The 24,519-nt window shown below is 43.1% G+C and overlaps 2 protein-coding genes across 2 annotated transcripts in view; one reads left to right on the top strand and one right to left on the bottom strand.

Annotated features, from left to right (window-relative positions):
• The window catches only part of GLB1L2 (galactosidase beta 1 like 2), a 31,816-nt gene extending 23,132 nt beyond the window's left edge, over window positions 1-8,684 (top strand). Inside the window, exons 9-19 of the mRNA XM_069949066.1 lie at window positions 615-699; window positions 811-948; window positions 1,514-1,594; window positions 1,806-1,912; window positions 2,359-2,505; window positions 3,672-3,743; window positions 4,919-4,997; window positions 5,602-5,689; window positions 6,204-6,315; window positions 6,532-6,648; window positions 7,860-8,684. Of these exons, the coding sequence (XP_069805167.1) occupies window positions 615-699; window positions 811-948; window positions 1,514-1,594; window positions 1,806-1,912; window positions 2,359-2,505; window positions 3,672-3,743; window positions 4,919-4,997; window positions 5,602-5,689; window positions 6,204-6,315; window positions 6,532-6,648; window positions 7,860-7,946 (1,113 nt within the window). The 3' untranslated portion in view covers window positions 7,947-8,684. The remainder of the gene's footprint in view (window positions 1-614; window positions 700-810; window positions 949-1,513; window positions 1,595-1,805; window positions 1,913-2,358; window positions 2,506-3,671; window positions 3,744-4,918; window positions 4,998-5,601; window positions 5,690-6,203; window positions 6,316-6,531; window positions 6,649-7,859) is intronic.
• A 1,090-nt stretch (window positions 8,685-9,774) lies between these two features.
• B3GAT1 (beta-1,3-glucuronyltransferase 1) lies at window positions 9,775-23,902 on the bottom strand. The gene is made up of 5 exons (XM_069949067.1): window positions 23,858-23,902; window positions 16,702-17,210; window positions 15,076-15,372; window positions 12,291-12,391; window positions 9,775-10,415 (listed from the first exon to the last, which is right to left on the bottom strand). Exons 1-4 carry the CDS (start codon window positions 23,859-23,861, stop codon window positions 12,305-12,307), a joined length of 897 nt encoding a protein of 298 aa, XP_069805168.1. The 5' UTR covers window positions 23,862-23,902; the 3' UTR covers window positions 9,775-10,415; window positions 12,291-12,304.
• Window positions 23,903-24,519: the final 617 nt, after the last annotated feature.

The following is a 24,519-nucleotide window of genomic DNA, read 5'->3' on the forward strand; positions in this document are numbered from 1 at the left end:
CCTCCAATTCAACTGGTTAAAAAAACTGACAAATTGCACAAACAAATTCACCTGGTACCGACCAGACGTAGGCATTCACCACTTTGTGCGACTTTTTTAAAAGTCGCAAATTATAAATTGGTGTCAATCCTGGATTTTGTAAATTTTTGGGTGAATACTCAAAACAGATTATAAATAGAACTTAGACCAAAAATGGGTGAAAAATCCAATTATTCACCTTTTAAATAGGCGCAAAGCCCCATTTTTAGGGCAACAATGCTGAAGCGATGCTGAATCCTCCTGTAAATGTTGAATAAACAGACAACTGGATGTTACCATACCCCTTTGTGATAGACTGTGCCGCTTCAGCAATGACTGGACAGTATAGGGGGGAACATTCCTGGAGATTTAGGCTGTGGACACCATCTTTAAAAAAAACCCAGTGGATCTATCACAGTAGATCACATTGAATGGGCAAAAACCATAATGCTTCTGGTAAAAGCAGGGTGGGCAGAGCTTTTCCTGCAGGTTTTGATTTCTTTTTAAAATCCATATAGAGGAGAGGTTCCCTACTTACTGGCAGCTGATACAGGTTTATGTTAGTGAGTATAATATCTGTGCTTCTGCTCTTGCAGGGTAACAAGCCGGTAATGGTGATGGAATATTGGACAGGATGGTTTGATCACTGGGGAGGCGATCATCATGTATTTGATGTCGACCGTAAGTATTTAGTCACAAAAAAAACAACCATTGACCTGTTAAAAAACCTCCATTAACTATTGTTTATCTTATTTTTTTTTTATTTTATTTTATTTTTTTACGCTATTTCAGAGATGGTTTCCACTGTATCCGATGTGGTGGCTAAAGGAGCTTCTATTAATCTCTACATGTTTCATGGTGGAACCAACTTTGGTTTTATGAACGGAGCTCTACACTTTCATGAATACCGCTCAGATGTCACTAGTTATGGTAAGGGTCTTTAACTTTATTAATGAATAGGTGATTTTTTTTTTTCTCCACATGTTTCCCTTGACTGGCAGTAGTGAAAGGGTACAAGGCCCCTCTGCTGCCTCCTGTGGCTGTGTGGGGAACTGCATGGCTTTAGAAGCCCTGTTGCCATCCCAGTTAGATATTACTAAGGCTGCTGCATGCAGTGCTAGAGATACTGAGCCTCCCCTGATGTCTATTCTAATGCATATTATATAGACAGGAGGCTCAGTATCTTTAACGCAGCAGCCATTGGTGGCAGCAGAGGGGCCATGTCGCCCCTTACTGCTGACAGTCAATGGAAACATTATGTAAGATTAGAAAACCTGACTGCCTAAAACAGCGCCGTGCTTATCCGCAGGTTGTTTGTGGTATTGCAGCTCAGTCTCTTTCACTTCAGTTAAACTGAGCTGCAAAACCAGATACAACCCCCAGGCAGGGGTGGCGATGTTTGTGAGGAAACCCCTTTAAATCTTGATAGGATACCATTACAGGATGTTATTCTTGTAGTACATCATGTTCTATTAAGATATTTGTGCCTCTTCAGATTACGATGCTCCACTCACTGAGGCCGGCGACTACACCTCCAAATACTTTAAACTTCGAGAACTATTCCGCAAACAATATAGTAAGTATGGCCTCCTGCCCACAGACATTATAGTAAGTAGGATGTTCTGTGCTGTCTGTTCTGAATCAAGCTGGAATATCTGATCATGTACATCTTGGCTTCCTACCTTTAGTAATGTATTAACTACACAGTTTTTCTGGTGTTTTTGACTAGCTCTGGCACAGACTGGTCAATAGACACATAACATTTTCCATTGACTGTTGTCTCGTAGTTGAACCGCTTCTTCCAATGCCCGCTCTCATCACAAAGAATTCATATGGAGCTGTGACACTGAAACGCAGCGTGTCCTTGTGGGATGCTTTACAGCTGACAGGAGAGGTATGAGGTCTGCATGTGACCAGCACAACACATAGGATATACATAGGCCATCTTCTAGATGTTTGTTTTTTGTTCATAAGTATGCCCATTACATGATGGGATGGAGAGGGTTATAAGGAAAGCCTATGTGCAGTTATGCAAGCATTCTATTCATATTCTATGTATACAGCCCTATGTGTCTCCTTGCTTTCAGACAATCTCTATAGTCTTTTACTGCAAGCATGTGTTACTCTACCCTCTTCTTTAGAACCTGTTGTGTAGGTATCTGCCTAGAAGCTGTATATGCCAAACGCTAGAAGAGTTTGAGTAGCTTTGTTTATTTTAGATGGTTGGTCCTTATGAGACCATAGGTTATAATATGGGGGATCCTCACTAAACATCACAGTGTATAATATGTGGGTCATCACAAGACCACAGGATGTAATCTGTGGCTATTTTTTCTTCAGCCCTTCAAATCAGAACTTCCTGTGAATATGGAAAACCTTCCAGTGAATGATGGAAATGGACAGTCCTATGGCTACACCCTGTACGAGACAGTCATTTATGGTGGAGGAAAGTTCAATACAAAAGGAAATGTTCGTGATCGTGCTCAGGTGAGTGGCTGACTTTCTACTTTTCTTTAAAGGGGAACTATTGGCAGGTTAGACAAATCTAGCCTGCTGATATGTCCCTATTGCACAAGCAAGGCAGAGGAGGAAGGTATGTCTCTTACCTTCCTCCTCTGTGCCGCTCTGGTGCAGTTAGCCATGTGCGTCACAGTCCAGTTAGACCTTAGGAGCACTGAAGGGGGGGATGGTGTAAGGAGCACTGCCCGCCCCCATAGCACCAATCGGCCGGGGGCGGATCAGCGCTGTGGGGGGTGGGCAGTGCTCCTAATGGTCTCACAGGACCGTGGAGCTCGCTGATAGCTGCCCTGGAATGGAAACGCTGTTAAGAGCTGCTGTTAAGAGGAAACTAACAACAGCTTAGAAGAATCAAATGTTCAATGTTCTTACAGAGCAAGAAACGTTGACTACTAAATATACATTTATTTCCTTCTTCCGCTGTGCAGGTTTGGTTGAATCTTACTTTTTACTGATATGCTTTACCCCTCCGTTGACTGATCCTCCCTCTGCCTCTTCATGAATATTCATGCGCCTTCAGTGCGCAAAACTATTATTCACGAGATTTCAGACCTGTTGGTAGAGTGCCATAATCGGCATATTGGCAAAAAATTAAGATCTAACAAAACCATCACTGGATGAAGATAATAAAGGTGCTCTCTTAATAAGTGCCCCCTGCTTTTTAAGAACATAACATCACCTGTAGTTTCGCTTAAAGGAGAACTCTAGGATGGGATGATTTTTGGCAGAGTGCTAGGGAGGATGAAAGATGTAACATGCTCTCACCTTTCCCGTTCCAGCGCTGGTGCCAGTATTCCACAGCTCAGGTCCCACAGTCCCTGCCGCTTCTTGATCTTAATGGGGACCTGGGACGTGACGTGTTAGGGCCCCCTCAGCCAGTCAGCAGCTGAGATGGGACCCTGCTTCAGCTGCTGACTGGCTGAGTTGTCCTGGTATTTTGTGTATTAAAATAGTCATGATGCCGGTTTAGCAGAATTTATTTAATAATCAGAACATTACTCCATCATATTTGTGGGTCACAAACAGCATTGAACTTCAGGGGCAGAGCAGTGGTGAGGGAAGTAGCGTATTGTACCGTTTAGATGTTTTGTGCTACAAGTTCACTTTAAAACACTATGGAACTCTTGGTTTTTCAGATTTTCGTCAGCGGTCAGTCTGTCGGTTTTGTGGATTATAAAAACCAAGAACTGGACATTGCAGAGGTTCCGGTAAGTAAACTGAATCCTACATGGCTGTGAGTGCAGGAATAGGAGGGCAGAGTCACTGAAGCTGTGATAGTTATTCTGCAGAGCCCTTGACTCTTTGCAGGTCTATGAATGTAGAATAGAATGTTCCTGTTCTATGACAGCAATCAGAGACTGGAAACCTGTCCTGGGTGCTTATAACAGGCTGTGCACCTGTGTAAGATGTTAGACCTCTGACACACCGTGGACCAGGATGCTGATTCTGCTCTGAAAGTACAAGAAATAAGTCTATTATTTTCAGTGGGAGTCTATAGAATTTTAAAGTGTAACTATCATTTGTAAAAACTTCTGACATATCATAGTGACATGTCAGAAGTGAGCATTGGTGGGGTCCAGGTGATGAGACCCCCACTGATTACTAGAATGAAGAGGATGAAGTGCCCAGCAGAGTGTGCTTTGCCCCTTCCTGTCCACTACATGGAGATGAATTCCATAGATTGGTAATACGAGCAGTCTACGAAACTATAATGGGAGCCTATGGAACTTCCAGCCAGAAGTTCCATAAGCTCCATTATAATTCAGTGGACTGCCGTTATAGTGGAGGTGAAGGGGCAGAGCTAGCACTGCTGAGCGCTTCTGCCCCTTCATTCTAGCGATCGGGGGTCTCAGCACCGGACCCCACTGATACACACTTGTGACATGTTGCTATGACATGTCTGAAGTTTTTACAAATGATAGTTACCCTTTAAGGCCATGTTCACAGGGAGTAAGAGACCAGCCGTTCCCTTCATGGAGCGGCCGGTCTCTGAAAAGATCATTCTGGCCGGTTCTGCAGTACCAGCTGGATGATCTTTCCCGCCGCAGAGTTCTGATGCGGGCGCATCAGCGTGCACCCGCATCAGAACACCCCACAGCACACTATGGAGCAAGCGGCCGGAGCCGCTCGCTCCACTCTGTGCACTGACAGGACTTTCTGTGGCCGCTATTCACTGAATATCGGCAGCAGTAAACTGACATGTCAGTTGCTTGCGGCGCCGCTAGGGGTCCCGGCCGGAGCGTATAGTATGTGTATACGCTCCGGCCGGGATTCCATAGACACCCGGCCAACGTATTTTCTCGTATTAACTACAGCTGTTGTTGCCATGGACTAAACATCTGTTGTGTGACTTATCTGTCTTGTGGTTTAATTTCTGTTCCAGGGATATAGAAAGCTGCGAATATTAGTAGAAAACTGTGGACGAGTTAATTATGGAACCAGAATAAATGATCAGCGCAAAGGTATCTGTTGAAACCCATATGTATATTTATGTAGCTCTCTACAATAACTACAAGTCCCACAAAGCACAAAGGTTGCCAAAACCATGTAGTTCCGCATAGCATGAGTGAGAAAAGGGTCATGAAGGTAAATGACTAAAGCTCTACATATAATATTCTAATAATGTGACTAATGACACTTCTTATGTAATTTATTGCTCAAACAACTATGAATGTCATTTTCTCTGTATCCGTGCCCATCCCCAACCTCCCTTTACATGGCCATAATTTGGACATACACATAATGTAGCTGTCAACCAAACATTTTTTTGGCCAACAACTATCAGAAGATGTATTATTGAATTTAATTGGAGCTATCTGTCTCTGTAAGCTGTGAGCTCCCCCTGGTGGTGACTTCAAAAAGTAGACATCAGATGCAGCTGCTATGGTTTAGTAATTTTCACTTGATCTATTTCCAGACAAAGGAGACATTACATTTTGGGTCAAGCAACATGAACCCCATTACATAGACCTAAGGATATAGGGGAGATTTACTAATCACCCTGCTTATTACAGCACTGATGAACATTCCCTGGTCTCTTCTAACGTCACTTCTTTCCTTGCTCAGGCCTTGTTGGTGATGTCTTCCTGAGAGATGTTCCCCTGAGGAATTACAAGATCTACAGCCTGGACATGAATTACACCTTCATCTACAGGTGAGAGAAGGCAGCAGTGGGCGACACAAGGAGCGAATCTGTGACCAGGAAAGGAACAGTGAAGCCTGGTGCACAACTAGAGAAGCTGCTGCTATGAACGGGCCAGTACCCCAAAAAATGTTCCCCTGTGACCCCCCGTTCTTCATACTGTTTTTACTTGCTAGCCCGATATTAGGGGAGAACATGTAGCAGTAAATATCTGGAGTGTATGCGGATACTTTACTGGCCTCTTCCAGTGATGTAAAACCTCTGCATAGGACAATGGCCACACTAGCACAAAAAATGTCAATGTGTAAGCACGGCCTAGTCACTATTTATACGTGATAGTAGAGATCCTAATCTTGACCAAACGGAGGGGTTCCTGCAGGTGACATATACAATGTTTCTCATCACTGTGACACGGTATATGCAGAGGTTATCTCTGTTTGGATTCAATATTTTAGCTACTGTAGCTTTAAGGGCTTATCCACATAATGAGTGCCAGGTGTTACCTTTTCCTTCTGTTTTGTACAAGCCTTGACAATATCCGGTGGTCAGATGTAAGCGAGGAGAAAAAGGGTCCCGTGTTCTGCCAGGCAGTACTACACGTCAATTATTCTCCGATGGATACCTACCTGTCCATGAAGGTAAATCTGTTATATACATAACATGCATGTAACTTCCCTTAACCAATCCAAAGTGCAAAGACAAAACTCTTACATTCAACCATGGTGGATTTCCCTGACTGGGTGTAGTGATGGTAATTTGAGTGTTCAGGAGTATGACTTTTATAGGCTTAATTGTATGGTATATAATGCTGGAGCCCTCCTCACCATGTTCATCATAGCTTTTCTGTCTTACAGGGATGGAAGAAGGGAGTGGTATTTTTGAATGGAAAGAATCTGGGTCGATATTGGGACATAGGACCCCAACAGACACTTTATTTGCCTGGACCCTGGTTAGACCTTGGAGTCAATATAGTGAGTATCTTCTTACTTTCCTGTGATGTGCACCGCTGTCTCAGAGCTCTGGGACTATGGGTTCAGATCAAACTTTTGCTTGGTGTCTCAGAGAAGAGAATTCTTATGGTCATGTCACTTTCATCCTAGTAACATCTCTTGGGTCCATCTGCTTCTTAGACGTGTGACCCTGCTTTGTAAGGCAATGGCCAGCAGATTGTCGCTATTGTAAAGCATGTTTTAAGACCACAATCAGCCAACATTGTGCATGTCGGCTGATCATTGCATTTTTACATGACCTATTACTCCAAACGATTATCGTCTGGAACGGCCAGTAATCAGCCAAGTATGGCCGATAATCGTCTGGTGTAATAGGGCCCTTTAGAGTTGGAAGGTCTCCCATACACCCTAGAGAGTTGGCAGGTATAGATACCCTTAAAGTGTCGCTGTCGTTTAAACTTTTTTTTTGCAGAAATCAATAGTACAGGTGATTTTAAGAAACTTTGTAATTGGGTTTATTAGCCAAAAATGCATTTTTATCATGAAAAAGCAGTTTAAAGCTCTCCTCCTTGTCTTCATTGTTGTCTATGGAGAGGGGAGGGGTCGAGGGAGATGAGGCACCAAAACAGAACAACAAAGAGTTAATTTACAGCTACGTCACCGGCTGTCTCCTCTGGGAAAGTCTTTTTGAATGCAGATAATGGCATATTTGCCTAATAAACCCAATTACAAACTTTCTTAAAATCGCCCGGACTATTGATTTCTGCAAAAAATATGAAACGACAGAGACACTTTAAGGGCGTTTTACACAGGCCGATAATCATGCATTTGTTTGAATTTAAGCAATAATCTTCTGGTGTAATGATCAAACGATGAACAAAAATTTTCTTTGCATGTAGTTGATTACATCTTTTATAGTTGACCTCAAAATCACTTAATCGTTGGCAAGTCTTTTGGTGAAAACACTGATCGCTCAGTCGTTCCTAGGGATCAGTATATATTACGACCTTATTTATGACTTGTAGTAGCAATTTGTCTTTGTGCCTAAATGCCTATTGTTTGAAAGAAGAAATAATTGAGCGTTGATTGCTAAACAGGTGCGATCTATCTGTACTTGTAAAAGGACCTTCTGTTTAGATAAACCACTAAGGTCTACATGACTATTGTCTGATCCCTAATAATGGAGACGAAGCATAAAATTGGGATTTCACATTGAATCCTTCTTTTTGCAGATTACAATATTTGAAGAACAAGAAGTTGGCAGTGCATTATATTCTGTGGACTCTCCACACCTAGGAAGGACGCAGTATGTGGACTAGCCAGAGGTCTTGGATTATCCAATGAGAAACTGTGAAGATTTTCAAAGCAACCAAAAGCAATGAGCATGTGGTCTCTGCCTAGACTCCAGTACATGTCTGTCCATCCAGCAAATCCCCTCCATCACTCTATAGTCTGTCCAGCTTCCTGCCCTCTTGCTCAGCACTTGGACTGGAGCCACTCTATGACTTACATGGTGCCAGGCTGGTAAGGACACTAAATGATACTCTACAGCACCCTCAGTCACTTTTCTTGTAAATGTAAGAAGAAACTCTATATAAGACATTCACCAGCGGCATTAAGAGATGTCTTCCAAATCTATCAATCCTTCACTGGAGAAACTTTTTTTTTTAAAATCTTTTTAGCTAGAATTTTTTAATTTGTAAAAGCAAAAAGCAAGCCAAAGCTCTCAGGGTCCAGCAGGGACATTGCACGATATGTGAAAGCTATAATAATGTATTTTTATGTTATTTGTAGATTACTGGGACATATTTATATAATAATGGGGAAGGTTCTTCAATCCTTTTTTTAAAAAATTAAAAAAATAAGAAAATGTTTTTTGTCATTCTAAATTTACTGAGTTCATATCTCTTCAAATGACTGGAGTTGGCCGTCTCATACACAGCAGATTCACGAATAACTGAGGGAAATTTTAAAAAGAATAATAATTTTTCAGTGCCATAAGGTAACATGACTATTATGTATCAAAGTCTCTGACATGATTACAATTAATAATTACATGTGTGGCTGCCATTTATTTTTCAATTAAAGGATATGCAACTTTTAAGATCTCTGCTTGTTGCAGGTGAATGCATACATTCATCTATACATCCAGAGACTTCTAATTGGTCAAATCTTGTATTTCTCGTAGTTAAAGGTTTGTTACAATTGTATCCAAGATGATCCAGGATAGCAGCACAACCTCTTCTGTCCTTAGCAGATGCTGGTGGTTTGTAGTTTCTATACAACCTATATTGTCGCCCTGTCTACTAAAATCTAGGACCACCCTGAAGATTTTTTTTATTGACGCTATGGAATTTTATTACTCCCCCTGTACTAGTTTATGTAGAGTACAAATATATATTTTCTTCCTCTAATTTGCAGCAAACAAGAAACCCTTTAGACGTCTTTTTCACAAACATTCTTTTTTTTTTTTTTTTCATTTTAAATATGCAAAGAAAAAAAAAAAAAAGTTAAAACAAAAAAAAATCAAATCTCGTTCCAGAAAAGAAAATAATTGTTTTAAAAACAGCAGCTTCTTGTATCTGCAGCAGTGGCACATGGACCATGACCAGGCCCGGAGGGCAGCTCCTGTGTCTCTGATAAGTGCTCCCTCCTTCTTCCTCATCTCGTCTTAAGTGCATTTCTCAGGGCATTACACAAAGGCCGCAGCGGCCCGCTCTGCAGGGGGCGATTTTTGCGGTCCGGCCTTTATTCCAGTCTTTTTCAGTATTGTAGAACTCTCCCACTGACCAATCTAAGTATTGCAACAATAGGATGAAAATTAATCACTGTAGCCAGAAGGGGGCGCTGTGTACAAGCAATCTAATTTGTGATCAAGGTCTTATAAACGTCAGTCATTTATGAGTAAACACTTTAGCTATTAACCAAGCGAAACATAAAGATTATTTCACATTGGGCGCCTACTATGCCCTCTAACTGAGCAGTGTACCCAAAGTAGAGATTGGATTACATTTTACCACTAGTTTATCTGCACGCATTAGGGTGGTTCCATAGCAAAATGTGGAATGGGGCCCTTTTCTCCACCATCACATCTTATATTGTTTCTCCTATCATTGCCTCTGAGGTCGAGTATCCTCCCCCCACACACACACACCCACACCCAGCTGGACCTTTTACCCTGGTTGCCCCACCCTTCCTTATGTGCCATCAGGTGGAATTATTACATTTTGTAATACATGATGCTTATGCAAACTGTAAACTAGAGTGTAAAGGTCCAGAGTTGCATAAAGAATCCTTTTTTTATTTGCTTCAATGAGCTCATATGACGAGGCATTGGTAAATATTACCAAAGTTATGAAACCATCAGTGAGGTGAGATCCAGGTACAGTGATGAATTCAACCATTTTACAGAATGACCAGCAGATGGCGACAGAGGAGCAATCACCTGCAGAAAGATCAGTGCTGTTGAGGTGAAGGACAATGGGGTTCAGGCTTGAGAACATCGCACCTGACTGCAGAGAATGGAGTGACAGTGCTGCAGGCTGTCACTGAGCGGCGAGAGAACGGGGCTGATGAGAGGGGGATCCTGTGTGAGAGGACGCAGCTTCCTTCTTTTGCCATAATCGTCTTCATCACATGTGCTGTGCTTCTAGGAAAATATAACATACACACATGGAATCCTGTGCAAGCCGCAGGGCAGGGGGCGATCAGTGCTAGAGAACGGGTCCCCAAAGTTCATCTGCTTAAGAAGAGGCCCAGGCAGCGATCAGTAACCAAGCAAACAGCCCCTGCAGGGATAAAACACAGAGGAGACATTACAACCTGACAGGAACATGGATGTTATGTAAAATATAAAGGGATGCCTTTTTTCTAAACTCAGGATAACCCAATTTGCTTGTTTTTTTTCTCCCCCCATGATTGTACCCTATTTATGTGAAAAAAATTATATGTCAGAGTCATATATCAAAAATTTTGATAAGTCGAATGTGAGTGTTCAGACCCTGACTGATCACAAAAACAAGCCGGAGGAAGTGCACGCTTAGGCTGCATGTACGTGTCAATAATTATATGGTTAAATGTGGAGCTGTGTTTGACAGGGCAAGGAGCCATCTGCTCCCCACCCTGTCAATCACTTGTGGCTGAAGTCAGCGTTACACCTCCTGCCTAAAGAGGCTGCTCTCCCCCCACATCCCAAGAAATACAGTTGGTTTTCTGAAGCCTCCTGAAAGACTTCCTGATTGGGATTTCCTTACTGTAAAAATTGACACAGATGTGGGCATGTGGCCTTAATGTGTTCTTTCCTGGGCTCCGTGTCATGTGACCAGGAAGTATTATTTATTTTATTTTATTTTTGTACACCGCTCATTGTGCAGTAACCATACGATGCTTAATTTAATGTTTTCTACTTTAAAAAAAAATAAAAAATTGTGTTGCATCACTATACTTTGACCCCTATTTTTCATTTATGAAGTTTATCATGCACGATAGGAAAACATTATCTATCTTAAAGGGAACCAATCAGCATGCTTGTGCTAATATGGTTCCCAGCAGCACAGTATAGAGCTACTGTGCAGCTCCCCGAGGTTTTATTCCAGAGCGTGAGGGCCCGATTCCACGGGACGATTATCGTTTGAATTATAGTTACATTGTTCGGATCTAAACGATAATCGTTCGGTTGAGTAGCAGTTAACGATTAAACGACGAACGAGAAATCGTAGATTGCTTAATAAGACCTGGACCTATTTTTATCGTTGCTCGTTCGTAAATCGTTTGCATTGACTAAGACTTTGTTCAGTCGTTCGCAATAGCGACGACAAGACGACTGCAAGAATGGTCCTAAGTAACTATTATCGTTCCGTGTAAATGGGTGAACGATTTCAGGCCGTTCGCAATCGCAGATGTTTAAAATCGTTTATCGTTAACAATTATGCGAACGATAATCGTCCCGTGGAATAGGGCCCTGAGGCTCAAATATGGGTAGCAACTAGTTATCTGGGGGCTGTCCGTGACTAGTCACAGCTCTCTGCCTGTTAGCACACCGTGCAGGGATGATTGACAGGCAGACCAGTTAATGGCCAATCATCCCCATACTGTGCACTGACAGGCGGAGAGCCATGACAGTCACAGACTGGCCATGCAGATACGGCTGGTAGCCTCGGAGCTGCATAGTAGTTCTATACTCACCAGCTGGGAACCATATCAGCACCAGATTGTGCTGATTGATTCCCTTTAATAGCAGATTTTATATTATGGTCACTGAGGTGTTCACAAGTCTCTGGGCTGTTATGGTGCTGGAATACTGACGGCTAGCTTTCAGAAAACCACTGGCAATGGCACAATTGCCATTGACTGCAGTATTTGACAATGAGTGTTGGCTGCTGATGGCAGCCTCAAGCCTTCATCTATGGAGTAGACTCCGCTCCTGAGCACACTGTATACTCCCAGAGCATGCATCCACTGGACATGTACAATTGATGCCGCTGAAGGAAGTGGCTATGTTATTCCCATCACACTTCCACCCAATTTTAGTTTGCCAATTTATACCAATGAAAATCTATGGATGTATCAAGGAATGTGATTTAATGTATTTTTATAGATTCAAGTGTAGATGGATATCATCATCTTGATGTAAACGGCTCCTTACCGGTCGGGAAGGTGCTCACCTGCATACATGTGTTCAGATTTCCACGTTGGAGTCTGTGAAGCCTTTCTTCCCTTCGTTCACCAGCACTGGCTTTTCTGTCCGGGTGTGCCAGACCAGGATCTGAAGACACACACATATTTGTATACAGTACAGTTGTCTGATATATCATCTGGATTAGTTAAAGGAGCTGATTCAAAGGGTGCAGTCAGAGGGAAAACCCTGAATAGCAGATTTATAAGGTCCCTAACTCTGTAAAGGGTATGGCGGCCTCGCGGCTCTTCTCTAACAAATGTTAGATTTCATATTTAGCTGCTAGCTAGAGATGAGCGAACCTGGAGCATGCTCGAGTCGATCCGAACCCGAACTTTCGGCATTTGATTAGCGGTGGCTGCTGAAGTTGGATAAAGCCCTAAGGCTATGTGGAAAACATGGATATAGTCATTGGCTGTATCCATGTTTTCCAGACAACCTTAGAGCTCTATCCAAGTTCAGCAGCCACAGCTAATCAAATACCGAACGTTCGGGTTTGGATCGACTCGAACCCGAACCCGGTTCGCTCATCTCTACTGCTAGCCTTTTTTATTCCTGAGCCATCTGGATTCCATTGTGGATTTCTTTTTTTCTCACTGATGTCAACTAATCTACAGAAAATCTGCAATAGGATGAGCATGCTGCAGATACTAAAGGCCCCCATACACATCAGGAAAATGTCAGCCAACCATCTAATGTTATAGCAGGCTCCTGACTAATGAAAATCATCTATTGTCGATCAACCATAAAAACAAAAATGTTTGGGCTTGTTGGAGTTGGTAGCGGACAGAGGAGTGTGACAGCAGCTTATCGCTCCTTTGGACAGCCTAAACACATATAAAACTAGAGTCAAATGCTTGCATGTATGGCGGGACCAGGATAGATAAGTAAGCTGGTAACTTATGGGTTGATCCAGAATTAGAAGAACATGCCCTGTGCTAGATGTCAGCTTAGTGTTGCAACACTTTTACATAGGATGTGGGAGTGTAGAAGACTGGGTAGATTCTGGAAAGGAGTGCTGGAGGTGATGACTAAAATAGATGGTGTTTCGGTACTAGCTACCCCATAGGCTTGTATTCTGGGTATACTGGATTTGCCTAACATGGAAGAAATGGACATATTAGCCATACAGCGGTGCTTTATCAAACATGTTAAGTGATATTGGCAGAGCACCCTACCGCTCAGGAATTTGTTTAGAGTACTCTGATAAGACTAGAGGGAGGGGTATATATTAAAAGGAAAGGTCCAACTAAGTTTGAGAGAGTATGGGTTAGGTGGGTGGATACTCCATACTGTATGGAACACAGCTTTGGCGGCTGTGTAAATAATACTATTTTGTTATATGGTTTACATGAAGAAATGCAAAACTGGAATAGATATGGAACTTTGCTGTCTTTCTTCTATTTACTGTTGCTGATTTTAAAAAAAGAACATGACCACTTTATTCCAGACACAGTATGACCCTCGCCACAGTTTGGGTGTGAGTTTTGCAGCTTCGTTCTATTGAAGTGAATGGAGATGAATTGTAATACCACAAACAACCTGAGGACAGGGGTGGTGCTGTTTTTACAAAAATGTATTTTTTTTTTTTTTATTCTGGTAAACCCCTTTTAAGTTCTTTGCTGCAGGTTATTTTCCTGCAATATTTGCATTAGCTTCTTTTATAATTAGCTTCAATATAATTCTATGGCCAAACAGTCTGCTACAGTGGGAGCCATTCCAACAATAGGAATGATTGTCCTTGGGGAGACGAGCATCCTAAATCAATAGTAGGAGGTGCCAGTTTTGGACGCTCCTTCTATAGGTCAGTGAGGACAAGCAGCACTTGTGGACCTAGGATGCATTACACCAATAGGTCTGTCTTCTGGCCTCCCCAGGTAATCATTAGATTCTTCCTGATGGAAAAGATGTAAGATATAAACAGCCATTTTTATAATGAATAAGAGATACACTTAGCGGGTCCTGTATTCCCTCAGAATAATTACTTGTATCCCCTTCCTCCATAAACTTTTTTTTTTTTTTTTTGGAGTATGTACTCTTCGGGTACGTTCACACTTACCGGATCCGCAGCAGATTTCATTTAAATAACTGAACACAGCACCAAATCTGCACCATCAAATCTGCTGCGGATCCTGTAGGTGTGAACGCACCCTTCAAGTGCAAAAAAATAGTGCAACGTATCACACAGTAAGGCCTTATTCACACATCCCGTAATCTACGGATCTGTATTTCCGTATTCGAGTTAGTGCACATTGTTGTCTATTGGGCTATTCACACAGTCAGTAGATTACAAGGACGCAAACCAATGCTGGAAAAAAAAAGGACATGTCCTAGAGCGAACCTAGAATTTTTTATGGATCCTCTCATAGAAATCAATGGGGTCTGCAATTTTTTACGAATTGTACCATTTTTGGCATCCGTATTTCCCTTAAAAAAAAAATTAATTGACATGTTTAGAAAAAAAAAAGAGGATTTACAAAAACGCAGACGCACTACATATACCCAATCCCTAATTTTTAGTGGATTATAAAGGTGGATAGCAGGAGGAAACTACGGACTTAACGTGTGCATAAGGCCTAATTGTGACATGATGTGGTCTGTTGTAAGCACTCTCCAAAAGAAGATGGCTTCCCTTAACCCTTATGAGCCAGAAGGCAGGAACAAGTGTCAGGGATTCATAGCCACTCTTTGTCGACGCTTCTCGTAGTCATGGATAATGTTCTACCTACAACCTGTAATGCTTCCACCCCCTGATGCTCTCCCCATGCACTTACCTTAGTGCAATTGTCAGCTTTGGGCTCCAGGTCATTGAGGGTGACCAGCTCTCTCAGTAAGCTGCTCTCCTGGTAACCGCCTTTCACTCCTCGTAGCTTAAAATACGCCTGTGGTCGCTGCAGTATGAGCCGCAGGTTGACGGCAAAGCCTGCCATGTCTATCGCGAATGGTCTGTGTGGGTCGAACACTGTTTTCCATCCGTACACTTTGCCTGCAGTGTTGACTTTAGGCGACTCATAGCGCAGTCCACCAACAAAAGCCACCGGCCACACCGACACCTTCCTTGTATTCCGCATCTGGAGACAAAACGCTGGTTATTTAACAAAGTAGAATCCTGAGCTGCATTAACAGTTGTGAAAGCTTCAGAGCTGAAACGCAATTCCCAGTTTATTTTGTTGATAAGCATGCTGGGAAGTATAGTCCTCCGATTTTTTTTTTTTTAAGGAGTTTATGGATTTTGTTTAGAGGTAATTTAACCTCATAGATTCAATTATATTTAAAAAGTTAAGGGACTTTTTATTACATAGTTCTGAGTTGTTTTTTTTAAATCTTTATTCCAATAAAATCGCGAAACTCCTTTACTGTGAGAAGAGCAGCAGTATAGGAGGGCACCGCTGATAGAACGGAGCAGCGCCAGGTACATTCCGTCCCACTCTACACGTGTCAGGCAGGCGGCAGCGGATCTGACAGTAATAACAGTAATTGTGTTTGAGGCCTGTCAATCACACAACACACTGCTGACAGTTACATTATTCTCGGTCCTCTCCCACATAACTCACTGGATGTGAATACAAAGCCCCCCAAACGTGTTCCTGACCCCCACATGTGCAGCGTGTGACTCCCCCTCATAGATCAATTATATCTGTGTAAATGTAGTTTTTGTTAAGGGTGAAAACTTTGAACCTCCTCCCTTTTATACAGTACAAGTGTGAGGGGCGCAGGGTAAAACATTTGCTTCTAACGATTCTAAATTCACATAGAAGACAAAAATACAGAACCTGCTCCGTCTAGCCCAGGGGTCTCCATACTGCGGCCCTCCAGCTAATGCAATACTAGGGCAGCTCAACACATGCTTTACCCTACAGCTATGACCTTTCAACCCAGACATGTCACCATAATGTCAGTGCATACAGTATACAAAGAGTAAGGGCTGCAAACTAAAAGAAAGCTAACCCTGCCGCAGTATTCAGTGACTGCCTTCTTTTGGGGGTTACTGCCAGAGAACTGGACACCTTAAGAGACCCAGTACCCCCCTTAAAGCTGCATCAAGATATCTCATTCAGCCAGGGAAAACCTTACTCTGTACTGACAAAAGGCAAGTACCACTAACATGCCTTGCAACATGACCATACGTTTATCCAGGGATTATTCTGATTGTCATTGAAGTCGAGAATAAATTTTATCGCTGTGATGGGGCAATTGTCATCTGCCTCATAAGGGTTTTGCCTTACTCTGGATCAACGCAGTAGGGTTTCTCTAGGTTGAACCTGGTTTACTCTTGTCTTCCTTCAACCTTATTAACTATGTCACTAGGGATGTAAAACAGTCAGGTGCTTACAGCTATGCCTGTAGGTGGCCCTAGTGGGCTACTTTTCTTCCTTCTGTTAGCTGATCTGCACACTCACCTCCTCAAACAGGTCCAGGCTGTACGTGTTATCATCATCTGCGAAATACACGACTCCAGGCAAACTGTTATTCTTGTTAAAAGTCTCTCTAAGCCAACGCAGGGCGAGGTTTCTCTGCATAGTCCCCCGGGGTATACGTGGGTCCCGGGTGTCCCCCCTCAGTTTATAATTCCGGGGTGTCTCCACATTAAGGTGGGTGTAGTTGAGACCAGATTCCTGCAGCAGGCGGGTAACAAGAGGGGTGCGCCGCTGAGAGTCCTCCACCAGGATCCAGTGCAGATTGGGCACATGCAGTAATGTGTTGGACAGACGGGTCAGTTCAGCTTTCTGGACTGGCCTGCTGTAGGTGGGGGTGATCACGTGGATGGTGGGGAGGTTGCCCATCCAAGGTGGTGGCCGGGTGTACACATACTCAGTTCTTACGACTTCTACAATATCTCTTTCTGAAGAACAATACTCCCTGGAATCGGAGCCTGGACTTGCATCTCTGCGGCCATCGCTCCCATCCTCTGCAAAGATATAAAACAGTATCATCTCAAAGAAACAGAGGACAGGCAATCTGTATTGTTATAAAGCTCAGGAGGAAGTCTACAGACGCTAAAGGATCCTGTCTGGAAGGTTTGGTGGAGTTGGATTTTGCCAAGTACCGTTATTATCTGGTATAACATTGGCCCCAGTCATAGTCATTGCACAGTCTATGGCAATCTACTTGGGGTGCAGCTATGGGGGGGGGGGCACTATAACAGTCAACTGCATCCAGGATCTGGTCCCTGATGGAAGTCTATAGACCCTTCCTCAGTATAAGAAGCTAACAGTGATATATATGGCTTCAGTGATTTATTTGAGGCTTCAAATCTTAAAGTTACATCTCTGCCATCTACTCCTCCTGGACTGCCGTCCATAAAAAGATTCTAGCAATGAAAGACTCATAAAATCAGAAAGTATTGCGATAAGTCAACCAAGCTATGACTTAAGGTGGAGATATGTATTGGAAATTAAAGTGTTGCTTGAAAGTTTGTGAACCCTTAAAGGTAAAGTCTGACCAAATTCAAAAAAAGTCAGGAAGCCGGGGGGTGCGGGAGAGTAAATTTCCCTATCCTTGTGCCCCATGGCGATGCTCTCGAGGCCCAGTGACGGCCACCGGCTGTCATTTTCAGCTTGAAACCTGGTCTCGTACCCAGCTCTTCCAGCTGAAACATCATGGCCCAGCTGAGCAATTTCCCACTCAGCCAATCAGTCACTGACCATCACCATGTATGTGATGTACCAGGTTTCCAGCTGAAACTTACATCTGGTGGCCATCAGTGGGACCTAGGAGTGGCAACACGGGGCAAGTGAATAGGCAAGTTTACTTTGTTTATTATTTTCTGGCACCCCCGGCTTTCTGACTTTTTGTTTTATTTGTTGGGCCTTCTTTACGATTTGTTTCTATATTTCTGCATAAATTTGACCCAAAACTAAGGTTTCCTCATAACTCCTAAACATGGATAAAGAGAATGAAATCAAATACATTATTACACTTGATCCAGCTTTGGGGCACAGAATACTGTCCGTGCATGGAGACAGTATTTTGTGGATGTGTGAATGGACTCTAATACCCCAAAAGTCTAAAGGAATTAATCTCAAGAGTAGAGATGAGCAAATTTACAGTAACTTTGGATTTGCAAAACCCTAAACACTTGGCATTTGGCTCCCAGAGGCTGGAGAAGATGGATGTGTCAATCTTTTTCAGCCACCAGGAGTCAAAGGCTGAGTGTTCAGAGTTTTACGAGCCAGAGCTTATTGTAAATTCGCTATTGTCAAATCTCTACTTTAGAGAATGTGGATCAAGCAGCAAGACAACAACTTGAAGCACACAAGTGGTCCTACCAAAGAATGGTTAAACAAGAAGTTTTGGAATGGCCAAGTCACAGTGCTGACCTTAATGGGACTCCGTCACCTCCAACCCACCCTCCTCAAATCCCCAAACTAAAGTCCATCTCCAAGTAGGATAAAGGATACTGATTGTAAATTTGTAATTTGTAGCTTTCTACTCCTTTGTATTTCACCATTGTAAGCCTTAAAACTGATCATGTTGCTGCATAGAGAGGAAGAATAGAATGGAGAGGACGACTTAGACTCCTTCATTTGTGGCTTATAGCAAAGGAACAAAAGAACATAGAAAGATAAAAAATAGCAAATATAGAATCAGCGTTGTATACTGATGTATAATCTACTCATAACTTAAGTTTAGTGGGTGTTTTGAGGTGACAGAGTCCCTTTAATCCAATAGAAATGTTATGGAAGGAACTGACGCAAGCAGTTCATAGAGGCAACCCAACAATATAGCAGAGCTAAAGATATTGTATGGAGAAATAGGATAAAATTCCTCCAAGACTATGTGCAGGACATATCAACAGTTACCAGTTTAGATGCACAAGGGGATAATACCAGATACTGAAGGAAAGGGTTCACATATTTTTGCCATTCACAGATATATAATAGATTCACTTTCTTAATGAACAAAAAAAAAAGTATAATATTTGTGACTTGTTTGCTTGGTTTAGTTCTTATTTATTTTCCCATTTAATTTTAGGTCAAATGTGTGCAAAACTATAAGAAATCCGGAAGAGTTCACAAACTTTCAAGCACCACTGTAGATCTTCCTCATATTCTTCTTCATGATATCCTAGCATCGGGAATGTTATGGTAAAACCCATTCCATGTGCCAATCCAGACATCTACTGGGCAGCAAGTCCTGTCTGTCCGGGATACACTGTAACAACCACTGCTTTCTATATCTACTACTGCCTTGTTTTTAGTGGGAAAAGTGGTGCCCCCTTTAAAACACCATCCGCAATCCGGTATAGTGGGATCATATGGTGCAACATCTAAAATCTAATAATAAGCAGCTTATTATATCACCTAATACTCATCTAAGAGAACAAGACGGACAGGAACAGATTGCAGAAACCAAAATCACAAGCAGATTTAGAAAGCGGATGATGAGGGTGATGATGAGGATGAAGTAATGCCGATAAGTGAGGTTTATAGCTGGAAGGACGGCAGAGTATAAGAGGAAGTAACAACTGTGGGTGGGAAATGCTGATATTAAAGGGGGTGACTATAAAGGGTGCAGAGATAGCAGTCACACCCAGGGGTCCCCAGGGCACTAGTATTATAATGACTCATAGCAGGTGGGGGCCCTCCTTCTAAAGTTATACCTCTGTATATGTTCCAGTGGGTTCACTATATGATGTACAATGTAAATGTGCAACTTTTGGATGTTAAAACTTAAAGGGGTTGTCCAGCGGAATTTTTTTTTTCGTTCAAACCAAACTGGTTTCAGAAAGTAATATTGTAAATATTTGTATTATTGTAATAGTAAATTACTAATACAGGACTTAACAGCTGCTGTATGCCTTGTAGGTGTGGTGTATTCTTTTCAGTCTGACACAGTGCTCTCTGCTGACGCCTCAGGAACTGTCCAGAGCAGCAGCAAACCCCTATAGAAAACTTCTCCTTCTGTGGACGGTTCTGTGGACAGAGGTGGCAGCAGAGAGCACTGTGTCAGGCTGCAAAGAATACACCACTTCCTGCAGGACATACAGCAGCTGATAAGTATCTGATTTTTAAATAAAAGTAAAAATAGTAGATTTGAAAGAACAATATTTTCACCCTTTAATATAATGGTGACCACAATGCTTCTTACTGTTTGTATGGGACACTGCACGGACTGCTACATAACAGGGGCCTTTATATTGGTGTAATAACTGGCTGATGAGCATCCTGCTGCAGCCAGGACAGAGGTCAGGTATCACATTAAGGGCTAACCCACCGCATAGAGACAGACACTGTATATGCATCCGGTATGTGACAGCTAAATGCATCCTGCGCATAGGCTGCACATCACCATGCACAGACCTGGCCTTAATGCTCTGTAAGTGACTTCTCATGTATAATGCAGCCATCAGGTCAATAGAAGCGTAATGTATGGAGAGATTCCGGCTATATAGATCAGACAGCAAATCACTGAAGCCATTGTGTTCTGTAAACTGATGTCATTGGTGATGCTAGCTCTGGAATAATGAGTGCAGCTCTGGAGTATAATAACAGGATAAGTAATGTAATGTATGTACACAGTGACCCCACCAGCAGAATAGTGAGTGCAGCTCTGGGGTATAATACAGGATGTAACTCAGGATCAGTACAGGATAAGTAATGTAATGTATGTACACAGTGACCCCACCAGCAGAATAGTGAGTGCAGCTCTGGAGTATAGCAGTCCTATTAGATGGTCTGACAAGCACAGTATTTACGCTCATACACAGAGCCTAGTATAAGGCATATAACAATCATGTGAGTAGAGCTGCAGGAATTATTGCTTGCTTGTTGGTCTGGTCCTTTCCATCATGGTCGGCCACACATCCCCTATTACACAGGGAGATGCACGACCAACAGATGATGTTTTTTTTTAGCCTGTGAAGACAAGCTGATTGCAATATTGCCAAGTTATGGGGGCTCCAAAGGCCCTATTACACAAAGCGATAATCAGATTATCACTCCAAGTAATAAAGACAATGATCATCCACTGATTGTTGTTGCTCAACCTGCTGAAAAATCATCGGCCGCTGACTGCACATCTATATGTGTAATAGCCACGAGCGGCTGATGACTGTGTAGAAAAAATAAATAGACTTTATACATCTCTGTCCTCACTCCCCAGTGTTCTCCCCACTTCTGCCCTGTCCATTGAGTGACACCGCCCACTGGACTCCTTATCACTGAATGATCAGGGATTTTAAACAACAAAGTTATACTGAATCTTTTTCCACAAAGTTATATAACAATCCACACAGCCGTTCCTGCTCTATAACATGATGACACAGTGGTACCTTGGTTTAAGAGTAACTTGGTTTAAGAGCTCACAGTTTTTCAAAATTGTGACTTGGTTTAAGAGCATTGCTTTGGTTCAAGAGCTCCCTGTGCAGTGTCCCAGAACAGCCCTTCTTATGCTCACACTTTTATTATAAACAGTTCTGTTCTGGAAAGCTATGGTCCACTACAAACTGCGTGTATTGTTTTACCCTTCTCAGTATTCAGGTCTGCTATTTCATTCATTTATTGCATGTATATTCAGGTATCAGTGCCTAATGGTATTATGTCGCCTCCCACTGTTCAAGTATGGTACTTCTCATGTATATTTCTCTGTATATGCCTAATGGTGTGATGATGCAATGGCTGGATGTCATGTGACTGTGCCCTGCTTCCATGGTAACTCCAATGGTCATCGAGCTTTTGGCTGGGGTTACCATGTGACTTCCTGTTCTACCTCAGTCTATCTCCTGTCCCATAGGGAATAGGTTGTGTGTCTGTCCTCTCTCCCTGCTAAGAGAGAGGCCTGCGTGTGCTCTGCTGCTCCAGTCCACTGGCTGTGTTCCTGTCTCAAGTCTAAAGATCCTCATCTGGGTGCCGTTCTTCAGTCATTCTTCAGTTCCTCTCATCATCATCTTCTCTAATCATCAACAGCAAGTATTTCATTCAAGTCTCACTCCACCCAGCATCTCAACTTCAGTATCACTACTACTCCCATCATTCAGCACGCTACTCTCACAGCCTATTGCAGCATCACCCATTACTCTGCCTTATTCAAGATTGCCTTATTCCCGGTTGCATCCGGAGAGACTGTTACTACTAGTTACCACCGTTACAATAAATATACAACTACCGTTGTTTCTGAACCTTGGCATTGGTGTGATCATTGGTGCCCTGACTAAGGACAACGAAGAATCGCATGCCCAGTATTCTCGCATGGTCAGGAGCCCGGTTTCCAGCTGTATCACCCTCGTGCCTACACCGTGACCACATTATCCTACAGCTGACCCGGTTCCTGCCTGTTAGCACCATCTATACTGCGGAGTGGCCCCTAGCGGCCAGGGCATAGCACCTGTACTGGGTGGGAGGAGGAGTGGGGGAGGGATATGGTCTGCATAGCGGGGTCTACAGCCCTGTACTCTGACCCAGGAAGTCTCCCTCACCTTCCAAATCATGGCAGATCCACTTCAGGCTGGGGCTTGCATCAGGGGACAGGACTGTGGAGGTAATCTCTCCATAGCTGTAACCCCTCTCTCCCCGGACAGAGAGTGCTGCATGTATGTGCTCACATCTGCCCTGCTCATTCCTTCATACTCCCTGCAGTCTCTGTCCGCCCTTGTGTTTCCCATCCTCTCCATTACTCTACAGTAACTTATAATATCACAGATTCTGCTGTTTCTAAATGTTTGTTTTCATCTGTAAAAAAAATCATTATTTTTGGGGTGTGGAACCAATTGTCCGCATATCAGTGATTTCTTATGGGAAAATTTGCTTTGGTTTAAGAGTGGATTTGGATTACAAGCACCGTCCACAAATTATGCTCGTAATTCAAGGCACCCCTGTATATATGTGTGTGTATATATATATATATATATATATATATATATATATTCCTTGCTGCACGATTATCAAGCCGTGTAATAGCCGTCTAGCAGATCGAGGCTCACTTACATTAGTCATCAGGCCGTGTAATACAGCGTTAACACCCCATGGTTGACAGCATTACATTGTTGAGTCCTATTTGGAGGTGGGGGTACGAGGGGATTCCTGGACATCAGGCCTTTAATGCAATCATGGTAAGACATAGTCTGGGACAGTGATACCTGCAGTTAGAGGTGGTGAGATGACTATGCCTACAGTTGCACTTTCCATACGCCCAGTAAGTCACGTTCTGATGAAGCCATGCAGAATGAAGAGGTCGAGGGTAATGGGCATGAGGTCAGTGGTTATGTCAGGAGTTTATGAGACATGACAGGATCATGTGAGATAGCAAATGCTTGATAGGGGGTTACAGAGTCTCCTCACCCTTGTGTGCAGTGAGCAGCGGGGACAGAGTGCTGTGGTGCCATACTGTGATGAGTAAAGTCCAGGGCAGAACGATGAGTACAATAGCCAGAATGTCCCTTCTCTTCAGCATCTCCAGGGTGGGCTGACCCCAGTGCTCCTCATTACCTGAGGGGGGCACCCCGATAGCACAGAGAACAGCAAAGCAGACAGGAGAGAGATCAGTATACAAGACAGAGAGGCGCAGGAGACACAGCACAGCTCACACAGTCACCTCTTACCAGCGCTTATAACCCACCCATTGCAGCAGGCTGGGGAGCCCAGAAGGGAAGGCAGGTCACAGAGATGCGGGGCCCGGGCCCCTCACTGGCCGGGTCCTGCAGGAGAGCCGGACACAAGGAAGCCTGTGTGATACACAATGAGAGAGAAGGCAGACATTAGCACTAGATGGAGCTGTTAACAAAGGAATACAAAATGGAGCAAATGACTGCAATGCAACAACTCAATGTATCAGTGAATTATCCAGGTAATAACAAAGTAAAACCTCAGGAAGCGGCTTCACAATTCACTAAAGTGTTCAGTCATTATTAGCAGCCGCCGCCGCAGGCCAATGCCTCCGCTCAGGAAGGGATGGCGACCTGTGCACACCGGGGGCTGATGCCAGGATCATTACCATCCCTTACTGAGAAGGAGATGACACTGGCCGAACCGCCATGAAAGTACCCCCCCCCCCCCGTATGGTCCTGACACATGGCCGCCACGGATGACAGCTTCACTTTAAATTGGAAACCATACAGATTTTTTATTATGGTTCGGTATTCTTAAAAGGGTTATCAAGACTCAGAATAAGATGGCCGCTTTCTTCCAGAAACAGTGCCTCTCCTGTGCTCTGTTTGGGTGTGGGGTTTTGCGGATCAGTTTCATTGAAGTTAATGGAGCTTAGTTGTAATACCACACACA

This window comes from Dendropsophus ebraccatus, chromosome 12 (genome assembly GCF_027789765.1).
Source record: "Dendropsophus ebraccatus isolate aDenEbr1 chromosome 12, aDenEbr1.pat, whole genome shotgun sequence".
Lineage (NCBI taxonomy): Eukaryota > Metazoa > Chordata > Amphibia > Anura > Hylidae > Dendropsophus > Dendropsophus ebraccatus.

Bases quoted from the DNA above. Each gene is read 5' to 3' on its own strand.
- B3GAT1 (XM_069949067.1), bottom strand. The intron at 15,373-16,701 runs GTGAGTGTGCAG...TTTTGTCTCCAG, and splicing joins GCCTGGACCTGTTTGAGGAG to ATGCGGAATACAAGGAAGGT. The intron at 12,392-15,075 runs GTAAGTGCATGG...GTGTGTCTTCAG, and splicing joins AAGCTGACAATTGCACTAAG to ATCCTGGTCTGGCACACCCG.